Genomic DNA, 19,663 nt, shown 5'->3' with positions numbered 1-19,663 from the left:
TTTTTCCCCAGACCCCCTCAGCATTTGTTATTGGTTGATTTCTTGATGATAGTCATTCTTTTTGGGATAAGATAGAATCTCAGTATTGTTTTAATTTGTGCCTTTTGAGTGACCAGTGATGTTGAACATTTTTTCACATCTTTATTGGCTGTTCTTATTTCTTCATCTGAGAAGTGTTTATTCATTTCAGATGCTCAATTTTGGATTGGGTCTTTGAATCTGGGGTATCTGATTTTCTTCAATTCTTTATATGTTTTAGTTAGCAATCTTTTTTCTGAGGATAGTTGGCTAAAATTTTTTCCTACTCTGTGGGTTGTCTTTTCACTCTGTTGGTGATTTCTTTTGATATGCAAAAGCTTTTTAATAAGATGAGATCCCAGTTGTTGATTCTTTGAAGTATCCCCTGTGCAATTTGTGTTTTGTTCATGAAGTCTCTGCCAACATCTATGTCTTCAAGATTTCTACCTACCTTGTCTTACAGTAGATTTAGTGTTTCTGTTTTAATTTTTAGATCTTTGATCCATTTTGACTTTAGTTTAGTGAATAGTGATAGATATGGGCCTGGTTTTAGTCTTTGGCATGTAGAGAGCCAGTTTTCCCAGCACCATTTATTAAACAGTTATCTTTCTTCCAGAGAATATATTTGGCCACTTTGTCAAAGGTAAGATGGATGAGTGTGTTTGTAGTTGTTGTAGTTGTGTCTGCATCTTCTAATTTGTTCCACTGATCCTCAAGTCTGTTTTTTTCCAGTATGCTGATTTTATCACCATAGTTTTGTACTATAATTTCAAGTCAGGGATTGTGATGCCTTTTGCCTTGCCTTTGCTATCTAGAATTGCTTTTGCTATTCTAGGTCTCTTCTGGTTCCAAATGAATGTTAGAAATGTTTCCTTAAGTTCTGTGAGGTATGCTAATGATATTTTGATCAAGATTGCATTAAATCTGTGTAACAGTTTTAGGAATATGGCCATTTTCACAATGTTGGATCTTCTTATCCATGAGAAAGGAATATCTTTCTGTTTTCTGATATCCTCTTCAATCTCCTTTTTCAGAATACTGTAGTTTTCAAAGTAGAAATCTTCTACTTCCTTTGTTAAACCGATTGCTAAGTATTTCACTTTTTTGGATGCTATTATGAAGAGTGTTATTTCCCTAATTTCCCTTTCAGTGAGTTTGTTTATGTACAGGAAGGCTATTAATTTTTGAGTGTAGACTTTGTATCCAGCTATGCTATTGAATTTGGTTATTAAACCTGGAAGGTTTTTGGTGGAGTCTAGGTCTTTCTTAAAGCCTTCCTTGTTCACATAGTCTACTTTGTTAAAGAACTGTCTGTCCTTTAAGACTCTCAGGAAAAATATACTCAATTTCTTCCACTTCAGTCTGTTTTGCAGACTGAAAAAGAGCCTTAGTTTTATTGCTAGTTACTGCTGAAGTCAGAATTTATAACCTCCCTAAATTTTTATTTTTTGTGTCAATTAATATCTTTCATCTTGATTTTTGATTGACACATGATAATTGTATGTTTGTGGGGTACAAAGTGATGTTTAGATTCACTTCTGTTTTGTATAATGATCAAATCAGGGCATTATAATGAATGCAGTAAGCCAGGCACAGAAAGGCAAACACTTTGCAAATCAAAATATTTGTAAGATTTTTTTTTTCAAAGAGTCAAAACACCTTGACAAGTTTATTTACCAATGGAAGAAATGCTTTGCTTGTAAGAAAGAGCTGCTATTCTATCTATAATAATCTGTCCACTAAGAGAGGCATGGCTGACTCTCCTTCATTACCATAGCAATTTGGAAAATTCATCATTGGGAGCCTAGTCCCAATGATTTTAGACTCTGAAGCTCCCATCTTCAGCCTGGGTAGCTCTCTTTGCATCGCCCAAGCTTCTTAAGGTTTCCTCTGACCAACTCACATTTGGTGCTGCCTGTTAATGTGCCTTATCCTTCATACCTGAACTATAATATAATGATGCTCTCTTTAAACAAGAGACAGAAATTCATTTTTATTGCTGTTCAGCCTTGTTACCTATTCCTCATGAGGGTATAGGAAAATCAGAACAGCTTTTCATGATCAGCTATCTCTGATTTTTTGGTGAGTTTTGAGCCAGGTGTCCCACCCTCAAGCCTGGTTGAGGAGCCCTTAGCAGGTGCCTTCTTACTGTCGGTAAGGTCCAGAATCCCTGGAAGAAGACAGACTGAGCTGTGCTCCTCATTTGACAGCCTCTCCACAAAACCTCTCGCACCCTTTGTAAACTCCTCATTTATCCTGGATTCTATGTCCTGTGGAATCCTGTCCTCTCCTCAGGCCTTTGGATGAAGTATGCATTCTCTGGGGTCATCTACTTGGTTTTTTATGTTTTGCTTTTCTTAAATGTTTATATATTCACCACACTTAGAATAGTATCTACTACAAAATAATAATTTATCCAATAAATATTTATTGGTTGGTACTAGTTGCCTTGTAAACCTGACTGCCAGATTTAGCAAATAAAAATAAGGGCATTTGGTTAAACTTGAACCTCAGATAAACAATGAATATGATTTTATATAAGGATGTCACACAATATCATGGGCGCGCTATCTATAAGTTGTTGGAGACAAGCCAAAACAGGCTCATAGACCAGTGAGGGAAGTGCATGATTAGCTCTTAAAACACAGGACGGGAAATACCCAATGTAGATATAATATTGGGTGCTCCTTTCAAGGTTAAGTGAACCCCGTCTTTTAACCTTTTACCACAAGATTTGCTCTCCTTACCTTTTGTCATTTTCTGAACCTTCTCAGACTTAAATTGTGAGTTATTGAAGAGGAGAAAGTGCCCTGTGGTCAGAAAACCTTCCCACTTGTGTTGAACATAGCCTGACCATGTCCTTCCCATATGCCATACACACTGCTCTTTAAGCAACCCTGCCACTGGGGATGGTGGTGCAGGCCTGTAGTTCCAGCATTCTGGGACGCTGAGGCAGGAGGATCACAAATTTGAGCCCAGCCTTGGCAACTTAGCCAGATCCTGCAGATACAGCTCAGTGGGCTGAAACCTCAGTTCAACCACAACAAAACAGCTAGTAGTTCATTGCTGATATGTGCAACTTGTGACCTACTGGCATTCCATGATCTTTTTTGACCATGCTTTTGACAGTCATTTCTTTTTTTTTTTCTTGCTATAGTGAAATGGGGTTTGGGAATTAATGTGCATACTTCCTAGTTGAACTTCATTCTTTTAAGATCCTCTTTCATCATGTAGTACATATTGATTTGATGTTTAATTTTACTTCCCAACTAACCAAACATCCTGTCTAATCCTATATCACCAGCTGCTTTAACCAGCACTTTTCCATCCCATCAGTTATTAAAGAAAACAAGACACTTCCCTGTATATTTAATAAATTAATCAACATGCCCACCTCAACTGGGATACTGCTTCCCTGGCCATCCCACCTCCTCATAATAGAGTTTTCTTATTTGCTAAGAAGAAACATCTTTCTTTGCAATTTATTTCACTGTATGCCATTGGTAGACTAATTTGAAGTTTCATGAATACCTGTGAAGTAAACTAACTTCTTTGCAAGCTGCTGACAGAAGAAACTATGATACGTAACAATTAGGATTGTTAAAAAGATCCAATGACTTGGTCTCTTCAAAGAATTACGAAGCTCAGTAGGAAAACTTCTAAGTAACTTGCTGCTAGGTAGGTGAGAACAGATGCCCATCTGTGAGTGTATTTCCTTTTAATTACGACTTTTAGAATACAAGTGTGAAAAGCACTCATCTCTTTCCCCAAATATATGTTGCAGTTCAAAGTCACCCTATCCTGCTACTACTCCTACCCTTCAGCCCATTTGCTTACTCTGAAAACAAGTTTCTTTTCTAAGACTGGGATGGAGCATAACTTGGATTTTAAGTGGGAAAAATATATTATGTTCTCTGATGCAAACTTGAAGCTGTTCTGAAAATTTACATCAGACCTGGCTAGTGAGGCTAGACTCAAAAGAGGAGGCCCATCCAGGGGGTATTCTGGTCTGCAGTACCCTCAGGACACTAGAATAAGCTCTGATCTAAAATTTAGAAGAAGCTGTAAGTAAATTTATTCTTTCCTGTCCTTTTGCCTTTTTTAACATTAATATAAATCGCATGCTATGTAGTGTGATACAACATTTAACCCTCTTATAATGTTTATTTTTCTCTCCATACTAGACTATAATCTCAGGGAGGGCAAGAATTTTTGTCCTTTTTGTTCACTGATGTATTTGCAATAAATGTAACAGAATCTGGCTCATATAGGTGCTCAAATACTTGAAAATAAATGAATGAATTATTTTGTCAACGAATAAATAAATGAGAAAGCAGTTATATAACTCATACAATGCTCATATTACAAACCAATACTTTTCATTCTTTATCAGCCATTTGAATTTGAAAAAAAAGATACTTTCATAATTTATGATTAGGAGGAAAAGAAAGGTAATGTAGATGAGAACTATCTGATATTAATAGTCCCAGGTAGAGTTTTCTCACCTTTTAGTTTCTTTCCTTTCAAACTGTCTAAATTGGGCAGATATTTAAGAAGAAAATGGAGTAAATGGAGTCTCCAACTGTGCCAACTGTGGCTTGTCAGATTTTAAATTATAAAGTTCTTTCAGATCTTATTTGGCAGGATATTTGACTTTTTCCAAGCTCCTGATCACCCCTTGTCTCATATTTGAGAACACTATAGTAGGCCTCGCCATGTGTGGATTAGGGCTATGTCTAGGTTCTGTCTTTCTTTGAATGGAAAGATCCAGTTTCTCAGGCTACCAAGTATTTGCTGGACATTTTCTCTCTTCCATATATGGCTTATCTAACAAAAGGCAGCCAACCCTAAAGAACACTTTCTATTGTTAGAGGGAAAAAGTGATAAATGACAATTTAAACAATCTCATATAAGGCAATTATTAAAAGTAACAGGTAGCCTGGCATGGTGGTACATGCCTATAATCTCAGCACTAAGGAGACTGAGGCAGGAGGATCACTGCAGGTTGGAGGCCAGCCTGGGCTACATAGTGAGTTCAAGGCCAGTCTGAACTGCATAGCAAAACACTGTCTCAAAAATACAAAAAAAAAAAAAAAAAAGTAACAACAGTTTCTTGGATTTTTCTGGGAGAAGTACATATTAAACATAGTCTCTTAAGCCATCTGTGGTCTTTTGTATCTAAATTCTAACATAGCCTCCATATCCTTGAATCATGACACATAACAGGTGCTCACTGAATATATTTGAATGAATGATAACCCTAAAATGGAGTGCAAATTAAATAGTTTAGAGTGATTTTCAACAAAAAGGTTGAAAGTAAAAGAGTTCTTTTTGTTATGGTGTTTTTGGTTAAGCCTAAATCATTTAGAAAAATTCCTCAATTTTTGGTTAAGCCTCAGTCATTTAGAAAAATTATATCATATCCTATCAATAACATAGGTATTGATATTTTACTTTTGTAGCAGTCATCTTATAATGCATTGTAACTGGAAGCCTGTCGTGGGTGACTTAGGCATATCAGACTTCCCTTCATCCTCAAGGACTGAACCGCGGAGAAATCTGCCTTATGCTGTCATTAATTCTCATGGTTTCTGTGCAGAGTAGGCACCCACAGAAGAGGAGACAAGAACAGGGAAGGCTGATATGTCTTGGGAAGGTAATGAGTTGCCCAGGCCTGCCTTTCTCCTTGGTACAGCACATAGGTCATTTAGTAGTTATTTCCCAAGGTCTATTTTACAGTCCACAAGCATATTGGGAAAAAATCATGGGTATTCATGGCAGGATAAATTAGGGGAAATAATGTTTTAAGGTTAAACAAGTTTATTTACCAAAGCATTGCTGGAGGCCTCTCCTGATGGTCCCCTGTGAACCCAGAAGGCATGCAGTACATGCAGTGAGATCACCAGGCTCCCTCCCAACACTGACGCTCTAGCAACTGCAGTGCCTCTCTCCTGGGCCTGGCTTTATTGAGCAGAGCAAGAAGTTCTGCTGTGCAGTAAGTGGGTCACAATGTCACAGTGTGTCCACATGCTGACATTTCCACTTCTTGACGTGGAAACTGACTGATCTGATCGATTGCTGGCCCAGGGGAAGTAAGCCTGTCCCCTGCACTGCTGCTTTTTGTGTCCTCACTTGCTCTGGCCCCTGCCTGATGTAGGCCTTTGGCAGTCCAGTTCCACTCCACGAGTCTGAAGACCTTGGTGCTGTGTTAAGAACCTCATGTTACATGGAGCAATTATTACTAAATAATTCACTGAGTAATTCACTGAACAAGTTCGCTGAAGTTCACGAAAGACCTCGTAGGTGGAAATCTTGGTAATGCCCTTCAGTATGCATTCCAAAGCATGTGAGCTTCCAGAGTTTCTGATGCAGCTTCAGAATGCCAGTTTGCATGGTGAATCCACCCGCATCCTTCACTTGAAATCTTTACATGCCATTTCTCCTTTCTTGCATCCACAGCTTTTGAAGAGAGTCTGAAACAATCTCCTGCACGCTCCCAGATCAGCCCAGGTTGTGGAGTGGAGAAGCCAATAATGCCTCATTGTAATAGTCTTGCCTATAAGTAGGTTAAAGCAGCACAACCAAGGCCACCTGTCCCACACGGATGACTTCAGAACAAAACTCAAATGCTACTCTTTATGCCTCTGTTTCATTTCATATCTGTGTTGTCATAATCATCTCCAACTCTGTCACATTTTTGGTGCCAAAGAAATATTCATATGCATTGTGAAGTCCTAAATCTGACAAGCTCTTGTGGGATCTCAGATCTGATTTATTTTTTGAAAGAAAAATGGAGAAGGTGCCAGGGAAGATGTCCTCAACTGGCACAATGACAAATTAACTCCTCATTTACTAGGAATGCCAGACTGGCACTGAACCTGAGGAGCAGTAATTCTCAACTGAGTGTTGTGTGATGACGCATTAGCCTGTAGGCAGTGTACTTGCAGCGAGGCTTTTGGTATAAAACTTGTGTCCACATTTGTGCTGTTTGATTTATGTCTTAATAGGTCTATTTATTCGTTCACATTGAGAGCCTATTAAAGGGAAGCTACTTCTCTAAGCACTAGAAATACAGCAATGATCAAAGCAGAAAAAAAAATACTGTTTGGTTATGTCCTAAGTGTGAAGAGGGCAAAAACTAAAAAAAGGTAATTACGTACAATATTAGGAGGCATGAAATGTTATAGGTAAAAATAAAGCAGAGAAAGAGATAGTAAGTGTGGGCAGTTTCAAATTGGGTGGTCAGGGAAGGCACCTCCAGGAAGACATTAGGTCTAGTCTGAGGTTAGTGGGAGAGAGAGCCCTACATGTGGCTATCTGAGGTCTTATGAGCAGAGGGAAGAGTGTGCTCAGACAGGAGTGTGCCTGGTATGGTTTAGCTGTCACAAGGAGGCCAGCAGAGCTACTGAGGGGTGGGAGAGTAGTGGCTGGTGGCGTGGAGGTCAGCTCTGCACCTGCCCCTTCATTCTTCTAAACACAAGTCTTCCACTTGGAGGCCTTTTTTCATTCATCCTCTCCCTCTGTGTTTCCTCCTGAAATAGTCCAGGCTCTCAGCACTTTTCCGGTAAATGGGCCTTCTCCATCTTCTCTGTTTCACAAGCCTGTATCACTTTAGCTGAGTAATAATGACACTTGATCATGGTGGGACTCACTTCGCATCCTCGCTAAGCCTGACCCCTCATGTGCTGCATGATACGGCTCCCATGTGTGCTCCAACTTAGTGTCCCATGACCACACATGTGACATTTCTTCTGACTCCAGAGCAGACACTGTGCTCATGTTCTCTCTCTCTCTCTCTTTCTCTCTCTCTCTCTCTTCTCTCTCTGTGTGTGTGCGTGCGTGAGTGTTACTGATAATTGAACCCAGGGAAGGTCTTCACATTAAGCTATATCTGTAACCCTTTTTAAATTTGAGACAGGATCTCACTAATTGCCTAGACTGGGCTTGAACTTGTTCTCCTCCTGCATCAGCCTTCCAGATAGCTGACATGATAGACAGGCACCACCACATGTAGCTTGTGCACAAGTACTTACATCTTTGTTCATGCCTTTCAGCTGTCCTGATTGCCTTCCCCAAAGCTCTTTGCTTGTTTAAACTGTAGCTAGTTTATGGGGGTCAGTCCCCCACTGTGTCTTCTGTGTGACCTCCCAACCCCAACCTTTCCTCTCCCATGCTCTCTACTCCTTCTAAGCCTCCATGTTCTTCACTTTTCTCTCCTGCCAAAGGAACTTGGCATGTTCACTCAGTTTTTGAATTCTTCATTCTGCATGATTCCTAAGCCTTGTTTCTGTGTGCATTGAATTCCGTGGTATATCTTACAGTTATTTGTGAGGATGTTGAGTTTGAATTCTCACTCTGTATGACCTTATCCAAATTACATCTTTGTCCTTGTCCATCAAATGGAGATAAAATAATATGTGACTCAAGGGCTTGATAGAAGAGTCACGGGTAGCTATACATAAATTATATGAACATGGTGTGCACCGTGAGAAGTGTTAGCTGCCAATGACATTATGTTAGTCTTATTGTCATTCCTTCCAAAGAAACTGTGATGTAGAAATTGTATCTGCTGTCTCTTTTCATTTCAGGGCCCAGTGATTTCTCCATGATTCATGCCCATTAAATGTGTGTTGATGGTGATATTTTATGACCAAACACAAGACTTCAACACTAAAGCTTTAGTGTGCAGGTTATGACATAGTAAAGCTAATAAAGTTAATTTGGGAATAAAACCATTTGCCAGTATCTTCTAACTCAACGACCAAATTTTAGCTGGCTAACATGCGGTAGGATGCATTTCAAATCAGAGATTTCAAAAATCTCTGATTTTTGAATTATTTCAGGAAACTTTTATTAAGGTTCAGATATTCCAGTTTTGAAAAGTTCAAAAGAAATGGCTGCTTTCTTGTTTTAAGGTCGTTGTAGCAAGGAAAAACTGATAATTAACTAAATTCCAGGAATTTGAATAACAGGTTGTTTATTTTTTGCAAGCTCTTATCTTGACCACAGCAGGGGAATGGTGATAGGAGGAGAAAGAGTTCCAACTCAAAACATTTCCTCTCCTCTAGAGCCTGCAGCATGAGCCCCAGCTCCACACTGAGCTCAGAGAGGCACAGAGCACCTCCCCCAGCATTCCAGCATCCAGAACTATGAAGGCACATTCCAGAATGGTGTGGCCAGTGCTGGAGGAGGGTGAACTCACTGGCCATGTTACATCCAAATGCAATTGTTTCACCTGCAGAAAGAACTCTACCTACCACTGTGGACATTTGCAGCACCGTGAGAGAATCAAGGCAGTGGAAGACATGAAAGGGTTGAATGATTACTATATGCTTACCCACTGTGTGGCTCCAGCCAAATGTCACTGAGTTCTTCAGGGACCCATGACAAGAAATGAATTAATTTTAGCACTTTTGTTATATACCTATCTTCTAACTACACTCTAAAACGTTATTGTTATTGTAATTCAGTCACTTCCTCTGAGTGAATCTGAACAGTATTCTCTCCACTAAGTAATTTCTAATGATATGTAAAAGTAATTATTTATTTCTCTCACCTCCACTCCTTGTTGTAACTTTCATGAAGGCAGAGAATCTGCCATTCTAATTGTCACTATGTCAACCACCAAGGTTGGTCCATGGGTGTGGTCCTGAGTGGAAATGCATGTTTTGAAATGGAGGATTTATGAGGCCTTTCTGGATACTATTTCTCATCTTGGAATATTGTAATATTCAGTTTCAAAGTTAAACGGTTTATTTACTAAGTCACAGTTAATAAGTAGTAGAACTCAAGTGTTTTGTAGTTGTTTGTTTTTATCCAGTAATTTAGATCAAACTCAGGGTCTTGCTCATGCTAGGTTAGTGCTTTATTACTGAGCTATATCCTCAGCCCTAGAGCTCAGTTTTGGACTTGGATTATATATATATGTATATATATATTTAAATTGTGCTTGCAATGTTAGCACAGACTGTCTCCTTTTCACATCTGGCCCACAGAATAGAGAAGGAAATCATTCCTTCCGAAAACCTACCGTTACCATGTGGCTTTCCTCTTCCTCCTATGGGCCTGCAAAGCATCATGGTACAGGACGAGGGAGACTGCACCCTCCAGGCACCACTTCCCTCTCCTGATTCTTCTCAGAGCTGCGGCCACACACATAAACACTTCCTGTGCTGGTTGGGCTGTAGGATGATTTTATGGAAAGATTTATCAGCAGATCACATGGTTTTGTGCAGTGCCCAGAACTAATGAAGACAGCGATCATGGCTATATTTGCTTTCTAGTCCCCAAGAAATGTGGGAATTTTGAAAAACAGAAAAGATGTAAAAAGATTTTGGGAGTAACATTACCATTACCACTCTTAGGTATTTATCCTAGTGAAGTAAAACTTTATATGCACACAAAGACCTGTGTATGAGTGTTCATAACCACTCTAAACATAATTACTAAAAACTTAAAGTAAGCTAAAAGAACAGAATTCTACTCAGTATTAAAAAGGAATGATCTACAGCATGGATGACTCTAAAAGGCAGTATAATAGATAAAATAATCCAATCTCAAAAGCATACATACCATTTGGCTCCATTTATAAGACATTCTGGAATAGACAAAAACATAGGAATTACCCATATCAGTGACTACCACATGTTAAAGGTGAAGGGAGAGAGATTTGGGGTGATGGAATGGTTCTGTGTCTTGGTTATGCTGGTGACTACAAGATTTTGTACATGGTTGAAATTCATAGACCTATACATCAGTAATAATAATGATAGTGTAATAAAAGCCAATGATTTAAAAGTATTAAAACAGGAGACCAATGACAATTTCAATAGTGATGACAGGATGGTGCTAGGCTGGTAAAGAGGTGATCTCTCTGGAATGCTAATGTCCTGCATCCTCCTTGTCATGAATAGCACAGACTGAAGGCTGCCCTTGTATCAGAATCCTTCCCACCATTTCTCTTGGGTGCTTGGAAAGTGGCATGTGAGCATTGATTCTCTTTGTGATTCAAATGTAAAATCATGAAGAATGGGATGAATATTTATGTGTGGAACTGTCAGGTTTTGAAGATAAAGATTCCCAGCTTCCCTGTCTCGTGCAGGTGGATCCCTGCAAAAAGCTGGCCAATATCGCCTTTCTGCAAGGTCACTGCACTGCTGTATCCTAATCTGCGCATGTTGATTGGACTCTGACTGAAGCAGGAGAGTCATTTTTCAGGCCGGCCAATTGCCCATGAGGGCACTTCTTTTTAGTAGAGCCACTTTCATTTGTGTGTGTTGTTTAGCAGATCTAACACTAATTAACCTCTTCATTAAGGAGATAGCTTTGACTGGTGGTCAGAAAACAGCTTGGACAGCCGAGGTATAAATGTTTGTGGGACTTTTGGCCTGTCTTTCCGCCAAAGGACTTGCTCTTTCCGCTGTCACTGTGACGTCAGAGACTCCACAAATTCACTCCCACCCTGAAAACCCATGGGATTAGAGAAGGAATCTTAAAGCAGGGGCTTTCACTGGTGTAGACAGGTGTGAACACATCTTTCCTTCCACATTTAGCCATCCTTCCTGCCAGCCTCAGTCTGGCCTCCACCCAGAGGCCATCCTGGTCTGCCAGGCTTGTGGCAGACTTTCTTCCTTGGAATTTCTATGGCAATGGTCCACACCCTGAAGTGTTACATATTAGCTACGTGCAGGTGCTGTCTCCTATACTCTTGGAGGATAGAGGCTGTATCTGGTGAAGTTTCTCTACCATTTTATCCCCTCTCCCCACACTGGTGCCCAGATGCTCATCAGAACTCAGATCTTTACTTCCTGTCTCCACTCCACCTTGGTCTTTCTGCATACTGGCAATTGAGGGCTTTTTCTAACACAAAAGACCCAATCTTGTCATTCTGATAGAATTCTTCAGTTGTTTCCAGTGACAATGATAATTATGCTAATGATAATACTTAAAGTAGTGTACTTATTTTGAGGCACCGTGCAACCACTCTAGCTAAATTAACTGGCTGAATTCAAACTTAGTGAATAGATAAAATATGAACCCATTGTGCACCTGTGGAAAATGGGGCACAGAGAAGTTCAGTGAGTTGCTCAAGGTCACACAGTTGTCATGTGGAAGACACCTGAACTCAGAGAGGTTGACCCAGAGGTTTTGCTGTTTCTCACGGCTTGGTATATGAACTTTAGACTCCCTTGCACAAAATTCAGCTCCTCTTGAGATCTGAGCTCTACCAACCTCTAGTCACATGGCCATATAAGTTATTTGTGGCTTGCAATCATGCCAAGCGCCCTCACCATCTTGTACCTTTGAACAGATTGTTGCCTCTGTCTAGAAACCGCTTTGTTCTTCTCGCCCTAATGGAAAAACTCTTCCTTCAAGTCTTTGCCCCGTGCTTCAGCGCTGTCACCATCTGAGACAGCTCCTTGCTCTCTGTTCCCATGACCACAGGAGCCTGGCTGCTACACAGCACCCGTCACCTTGCTCATTGCCCTTCATGACACCAATCCTGTCCCCACGTCAGGGCCCTGGCACTTGCTGTTTCCTGGGCTCCTCATGCTTCTCTTATACTCTTCTTCTCATTCAGGTGCCAGCTCAGATGTCACCTTCTCAGACAGGCCTTCTAGGATAGCCTGTGGGAACTTGCTGTCCTGCCAATCGCTCTCATCCCATCTCACTGACTCACTTTCTCCATAGCTCTCATTTCCACCACGTGAAGCCACCTGTGCTCCAGGCAACACTGCACTGCACACTAACACTTCCTGGCTTCAGGCAAGAATTGTTTCATTGTCTTCAATGACTGCTTTGAAGGACATATTTGGGCAAGGCTTGACGGAGGGGCATTGACAAAAGTCCTTGATTTTCAGCTGGGGGCTGGGCTTGTCCATTATGGTCCTGCTTGGCGAGCCAGCTAGAAGGACCGGAAGACAGGGCCCAGCTGGGACAGAAGACAGGAGCACCTACAGGTATTATCCCCAGTGTGATGGCCTCTGCATTGCTGGACTTCTTATGTGGGAAACTGATTCCCTGGGAATGAGGTTTGAAGAAGCAAAGGTTTAGGGAGAGGAGTTACACAGTATCTCATGCTTTAGCCACAGAAGGCCCAGGATGTTGCTTCTGCCACTTTCTATGGGCAGGAAAGTCACTTAGACCAGCACAGAATCAAAAGGAGGAGATACTGGTTTTACCTGTTACTATAAGGCATGGAAAAGCATTTTGGCTGAATTCAGGCTTACCCATATTTTTTTAAAAATGGTTTATCAACTTATACCTTTCTTTACTATGTGAACTCCTGGAAAGTCAGATCTTCTTCTACAGTTCTACATCCCCAGCACCTAAAATCGTATCTGTACATGATGGATACCAATAAATATTCATTGACTGTAGATGTAAATGAAAGAATAAGTACACAAACAGATGAATGAATACAAGTATAAGTGAATGAAACACAGAATGAGTGCTAACTCCTTGAAAACAGATTTTTAAATTTTGTATGCTTATTTCTTAATTAACTTCTTCAGCACTAATAGATTCTTGGTAAATATTTGTCAAGTGAACTGATACAGCACATTTTAGTTAGGGAAAGATAGCATGGATTATTCCCAGCACATACACAGGTATCGAATAAGAGTGTCTATTATTAATGAATTAATATTGTTCTATACATAAGGAAAATCAAGTTATATACTTAACAAAATGAAAATAAACTGGACCAGATCCTCACTTCCCAGTCTTGTTCCTCTCCCTCTGTCATGGCAGCAGGCTGGATAACAGCTCTCTCCTGTAAAGGTGGCAGTCGACATAACACCAGAGCCCTGCATGATCATCTGTGGGAGAGGCAGAGATCTTCTGGTGCACTTCTCTTGAGCCAGAACTGCTGGGATTAATTCACTTAAGGTCATTAAGTTGGGGGCTGAGAAGATCTCAGTAGCTCAGAAGGCTGAATTCTAATTCAGTGCTGCTTCCCCGACAATCAAGATTATCGTTTTCTTAGCATTCTGGAGTAGTTCTTCCCTTATGCAAGTGTGTGCTTACCATAATTGCTGGGCATCATGTGTGGAATCCAGGAGAATGGGTGAGATTTGGCATTGAATATGCCTCCCTCGCCTGTGGCCTCACTTACAGCATACACTTGGCTTCCTAAGAAGCAGAACATCTTATCATGTAAGCTTACATGAGAAGACTTAGCACTCGAACAAGTGTCAGCTTGTCCTGCTACACCAAGTGGCTTTGAACATCTTAAAGACCCCTCCAAGCCTTTGAGTACCTCATCTGTGAGATGGAACTGATCTTTAAAATTCCTTTCCTTCTATGTATTTATTTCCTTATTCGAACCCATGATTCCCAACCTAGGTGGCTCTAAGTTCGTAGAAGTCCTGTGATAGGCAAAGGTTATTCATAAGAAGTATACAGAGTATTTTCTACTCCAAAGTTAGACTTTTAATTTAATTACTGGTCTCCCTATTATATTGGGTTTTTTAATTTAATTGTTTTTTAAGGTCTTCTCTATTTTAAGACAGTGTCTGGTTCTTACTGAAGCTAAGCTTTATTCCTCTAAAAATCCCCAGAGAACATTGACTGCTACTGAGGTTAATATAATGCCTTATGGCTTGGGGTTAGCTCTATTACAAAGGCATTTATTGGAAACATCAGCAGATTGGAAGATTTTTTTATACATTCTTTCCCTTGGGCCTCCTTTAACATGCAATTCTCCATGAATGCAAATTTTAGTAAAGTTCAAGTCCCAATGACAGTTTTTGAAAATCTGTGTTTTATTTAAACTTCATAGATCTTATCAAACTAGGACAGAATTTTCAAAAGAAAAAGGAAGTTCTCAAAAAAGGGAAGATTTGGCTGATTCTGGGGCAATGTACTCTCCCTGTTGGACCCTAGACTGGCCTAGTTTAAGGAACAAATTAGAGAACAAGGGTTTTCAATCTGAGGGAACATTGCTTTACACAGGACAATTTTAGATAGAACTTCATTGCTGCAGACGCTAACTATTTTGAAAATTCACCATGTCCTGGATGTGATGTTAAGGGCTTTTTCTACCTACTATCTTAGCCATTACAATAGTACTTCCAAAAAATGAGGCTCCACAAATTTAAGTAACTCAACCGTGTTCCTGCAGCTGGCATGAGGCAGAGCTAGAATTCAAATTGTCATCCACCAAAATAAATTCTCTCCACAGGACTACACCTAATCATTTTCCCCGCTCCCGACTGGTTGGTTTCTCTTGATGATTTTTCATATGGAAGATGCTTCAGCAATATAAGTTTGCCATGTTATTATCCAATTTGTTCTTTAATAGCTTTAATTTATTTCAGATATTCTCTCCCAGTTGGTGGCTTATCTTTTCATGATCTTAACTGCATCTTATCAAGAGAAGTTCATAATTTTCATGTAGTCTAATTGGCGGATACATTGTGCATTCTGATATTGTGTCTAAGAAATCTTTGTCTAACTTGAGGTTATGAATACTTTCTCCTAGAAATTTTATAATTTTAGGATCAACATTTTAGATATATTACCCACTTTGAGTTTCTTTTAAGGTTCTTTTTTGCTTACAAATGTCAAAATATCTCCACACCATTTGTTGAAAATGAGACCATCTCCACTGAATGTCTTTTTTCCATATCTATGTGAGTATGTTAGAGAGCACACTATTTTGCTACAATGATCTTTTCATTTTATCTCTGCTCCAGTGCTGTCATGATTACTATAGCTTTACAATTAATTTTGAACTCATGTAATATATATCTTTCACTTTTATTCTCTTTTTTTTCCATGCTCTTCTAGGTTTTTTATATAATCATTGCTTGCGTTTTTATTTACTCAAAGATATAGTTAGAAAATATCATCTAGAAATTTAAAGATGCTTTAAAATTAAAAGTGATGAGTAGTGTGGAAGCCTTATTTTTAATTTTCATCTTTTTTCAGCACATAATTATATGCATTCTTAGTGGGGAGTTGGTATATATACACAATACATTTTATTTTTTCATCCCTCTCTCTTCTCTCCTCTCCTCTATTCTCTCCATTCTTTAGTTTCCTTCCCTTTTGCAAAAATCCTTCTTACTATTTCTTTTCTTTCTTTTGCCCTTTGTTTATATTTTATATTTTAAGTTTTTCATACAAGAGAAACCATGCAGCATTTAAACTTGTGGTTCAGATTTATTTCATTTAACATTGTGAACTCCAGATGCATCCATTTTCCTACAGGTGACTCAAGTTTATCTTTCTTTCTGGCAGAACAGTGCAGCATCATATATAAATACCACAATTTCTTTATTCATTCACCTATGTATGGACATATAGGCCACTTCAGATTTAGCTATTAGGAATTGTACTACTATAAACAGAGGCATACATGTATTACTGTAATGTGATGTTTTTAATTTTATGGGGAAGATACCTAGATAAGGGAATAACAGGGTCAAATGGAATTTCTGGCTTTGATTTTTTGAGGCATCTCCTTGCTGATTTCCATGGTGACTGAATATGTTTACATTCCTACCGTAAGGTAGAAGGGTTCGTTTTCCCTAGAAGCCTCACCAGCATTTGTTATTATTTGATTTCTTGTTTTAGTTTTTGAAAAACCATGTTTTTGGTGTGAATCCTCATTAGAAAGTGAGGTATGCTGAGCATAGGATTCCATTTAGTTAATCAAAAGTTTTATGTGGATTTGCATGAATCACCAATTTTCAAAATAAGTTATAGTGCAGTAATTTGTACCAGAACAATATTGGACATGATTACAACTTTTACTGATGTTTCAGAAAACACTTTGAGCCCTAAGTATCATAGACATTATGAGCATCAGTGGTCACTGCCCTAACAAAGTGGAGATTTATTTATTGATTAAATGGAGTTTGTTTGGTTACATTGCTACCCACCATCTTATCTACTCTGTTTCTGATTTGAATAATACCTTGATTCAAATATCCAGAGTGTTATATTAGGAAGTTATGTGGAACACTTTCTGATATCTGTCTCTCCAATACAACAAATCCCTATTGACTTTCAACTTACTTTCTGCGGGTGACAGTTAGGTAACTATTAATCAGGCGAGCTGAGTGCTGATAATGTTAGCCATCACTGCTACCATGTAAAGTGGAGCCATTCATTTGCCCTGTCTGAGCCTTGGTTTCATCATTTGTCAAATGCAAAGTTTAGTTTAGTTAATCTTCAGTTATCTACTCAGCCCTAAAACCCTCTGACTGTCCTGCATTTACTTTTATTCATTTAACAATTACAAATCCTTTAAAAAATAAACTAAAATTTTTAATATTAGAAGCACTGTGATGAGTCAAAGGGAAAGCTTTTTCAATCAGAAAGTAGTGGTCTTTTGATGCATCCCATACTGTCTAACACCACGGCATGAATCTACTTTGATTATGGTCAGTGCTGAGCACTGACAAGGACACTTATGCCTTCTGCTGCTGCAACATTTGTGCCCCATGAAATCCTCAAATTGCGAAAGAAAAGAATGATTCTAAACCAAGCAATTCTGAGGTTTCAGTTTTTCTGAGTTAACAGGTTAGATCTTTTTTAAAAGTTAGAGTTTAGGTTTTCAACTGTATCTCCAAAGTAGCTGATAGATACAGTTGTGAAACCATGAAGACTTTAAATATCTTCATTTTCTTTCCTATCCAAAAGCACAGCAGGAGACGCTAGTCATATCCTATAAAAGGAGAAGCTTGGTAGACCTAAAATTTACTAGAAAATACAAAATAGAGACATGAGTTCCAAATAATACGAGAACTTTCATTGAGCACTTCCTGAATGCTGGGCACTTCATGTGTGTTATGTAGTTTAATTCTCACAGTCTTGAAAACTAAGCATTATCAGCTCTTTCTTACAAATGAGCCAATGGTAAACAAAGAGTTTGTGTGGTTTGCCCCAAGGTTGCACAGTGCCCAAGTGGCAGAGTTGGTCTTCAGTTTATATCTGTTTCAGTCTCTAACCTAAGCTCTTAATGACTGCATTAGATACTGGCTTTCATTGCTTAGCTGGTCCATTTAGGAGTAATTAAATTTTTAGTATGAATTACAGTGATCTAAACCAGGATAACATCTACTAATTGATCACTTTGGGTAAACTTGCTAAAAGAAATAATTCACAGAAGGTTTTCTAGAGAAATTGCTTTGAATTATCTTTTGAAATGAAGGACATGCATTGGCCTAGAGAATATGATGAGTTTCTATTAGAGTGCTGCACTTTACCAGGCCTACAAGTGAGTAAAATATGCATTCAGAAAGCAAAATTAAGACTTACCCATTGCAGGATATAGCCAGAAATAAGGCCAGTGCCACAGAGGTGAAAACTCAAGAAGTTTCACTTTAATATGATGGATACTACAGATCCACTCTCAGTATTTAACCAAGGTGAAGACATAATGAATATAATGTTTGAGCATACAATTTACCCAACACTTCGTATAGGATAAATATGAACAATTTGAGTCAAGAGAAAATTTCTCAGCAAAATGTATTTGACACTCAACACATTATCTTCAGCGATACAATGTAGCTCACCTTACTGAGACCCTGTCCCTTGAATAGTGCAATGACAATGTATTTCGGCTCCTAAATTAAGAGAACCATATACATATTTTATACAATTTTTAAAAGTAAAGGTAAACATCCACCACAGTTTAACATGTCTCTTTCTAGGCCATACTGCTGGTATTGTGCAATGTGTATAAATAGATCACACAAGTTTATGAATTAAAGTTAGGATTGGGCAAATAGAAATCTCTCAACAATATTATTGAATGATTTGAAGTCTGCTTCCAGGTAGCAATTGCCACTTCTGAGTGAGGGCAAATGTGTTGTAGTAGGGTCCCATCCATTAAAAACCTGCTAATGCTAACTTATTTTCTCTTCATATTTTCTAAAATATTTTATTCACTCCCCTCCTTCTCTTTCTCTCTCCAGTTCCAGAGACCTAATGACTTCTCCCCACCTTTTCGCTTTGGGACTGTGCCCAATGGTAGCACAGAGAGGAATATTCGCAATAACTACGCAGAAATGCATGCCTACATGGGAAAGTTCAACCAGAGGGGTGTAGATGATGCATTGCTTTCCCTGAAAACAGGGTAAGAACTATCCCCCCACACAGAGTGATGTGTTTCTTACATTTATTAAACCAAATCGAATCAGATGTACTAGTGTATCATGCTTTGTGCCATAAAACATTAAATCAAAGACCATTTGCTGTCAACAGATTTCCCGGTTATGTTTGACATTACAATTCAAGCCAGTGTGCAAAGATGCTTTTTTTATTATTTCTGTGTATTTTTCACAAATTATCTTCTACTGATCGCGTTAATGTAATCATGAAGCAGAAATTAAACAGATGTAGATGGGAGGAGTCACAGATAGGTCTCATATGTTATGCATGAAAAAAGTCTCTAAGAGATGAAAATGATAGTTCTTGTGTATTATAGGCGATGGAGAAATAAAAGAGGAAAGTGTAAAAACTTTAGATAATAAAAAGAATTTTAGAATATGCCATCTGTTCTCCAGTCCAGCTTTTGTTGGCTTTTTTTGTGAGCTGTCTTCGGAATCACAGAGTGTACATTCAGTAGAAAGTTCCTGAAGCAACAATGTGCTGGGATGCCTTACAACAGCCATACTTGGCCCTTTTT

General features: G+C 38.9%; 1 protein-coding gene across 3 annotated transcripts in view; it reads left to right on the top strand.

Moving 5' to 3' along the window:
• Nucleotides 1–19,663, top strand: part of Grin2b (glutamate ionotropic receptor NMDA type subunit 2B) — a 408,651-nt gene that overhangs the window by 358,558 nt on the left and 30,430 nt on the right. For all 3 annotated transcript variants that reach the window (XM_063238257.1, XM_063238255.1, XM_063238256.1), the window contains exon 11: nucleotides 18,951–19,111. In XM_063238257.1, the coding sequence (XP_063094327.1) occupies nucleotides 18,951–19,111 (161 nt within the window). The remainder of the gene's footprint in view (nucleotides 1–18,950; nucleotides 19,112–19,663) is intronic.

Source organism: Cavia porcellus, unplaced genomic scaffold (assembly GCF_034190915.1).
Source record: "Cavia porcellus strain 051 isolate PalLab524CR breed Dunkin Hartley unplaced genomic scaffold, mCavPor4.1 scaffold_27, whole genome shotgun sequence".
NCBI lineage: Eukaryota > Metazoa > Chordata > Mammalia > Rodentia > Caviidae > Cavia > Cavia porcellus.
The sequence above is the reverse complement of the archived record's forward strand: the minus strand, read 5'-3'. Positions and strand labels throughout refer to the sequence as shown.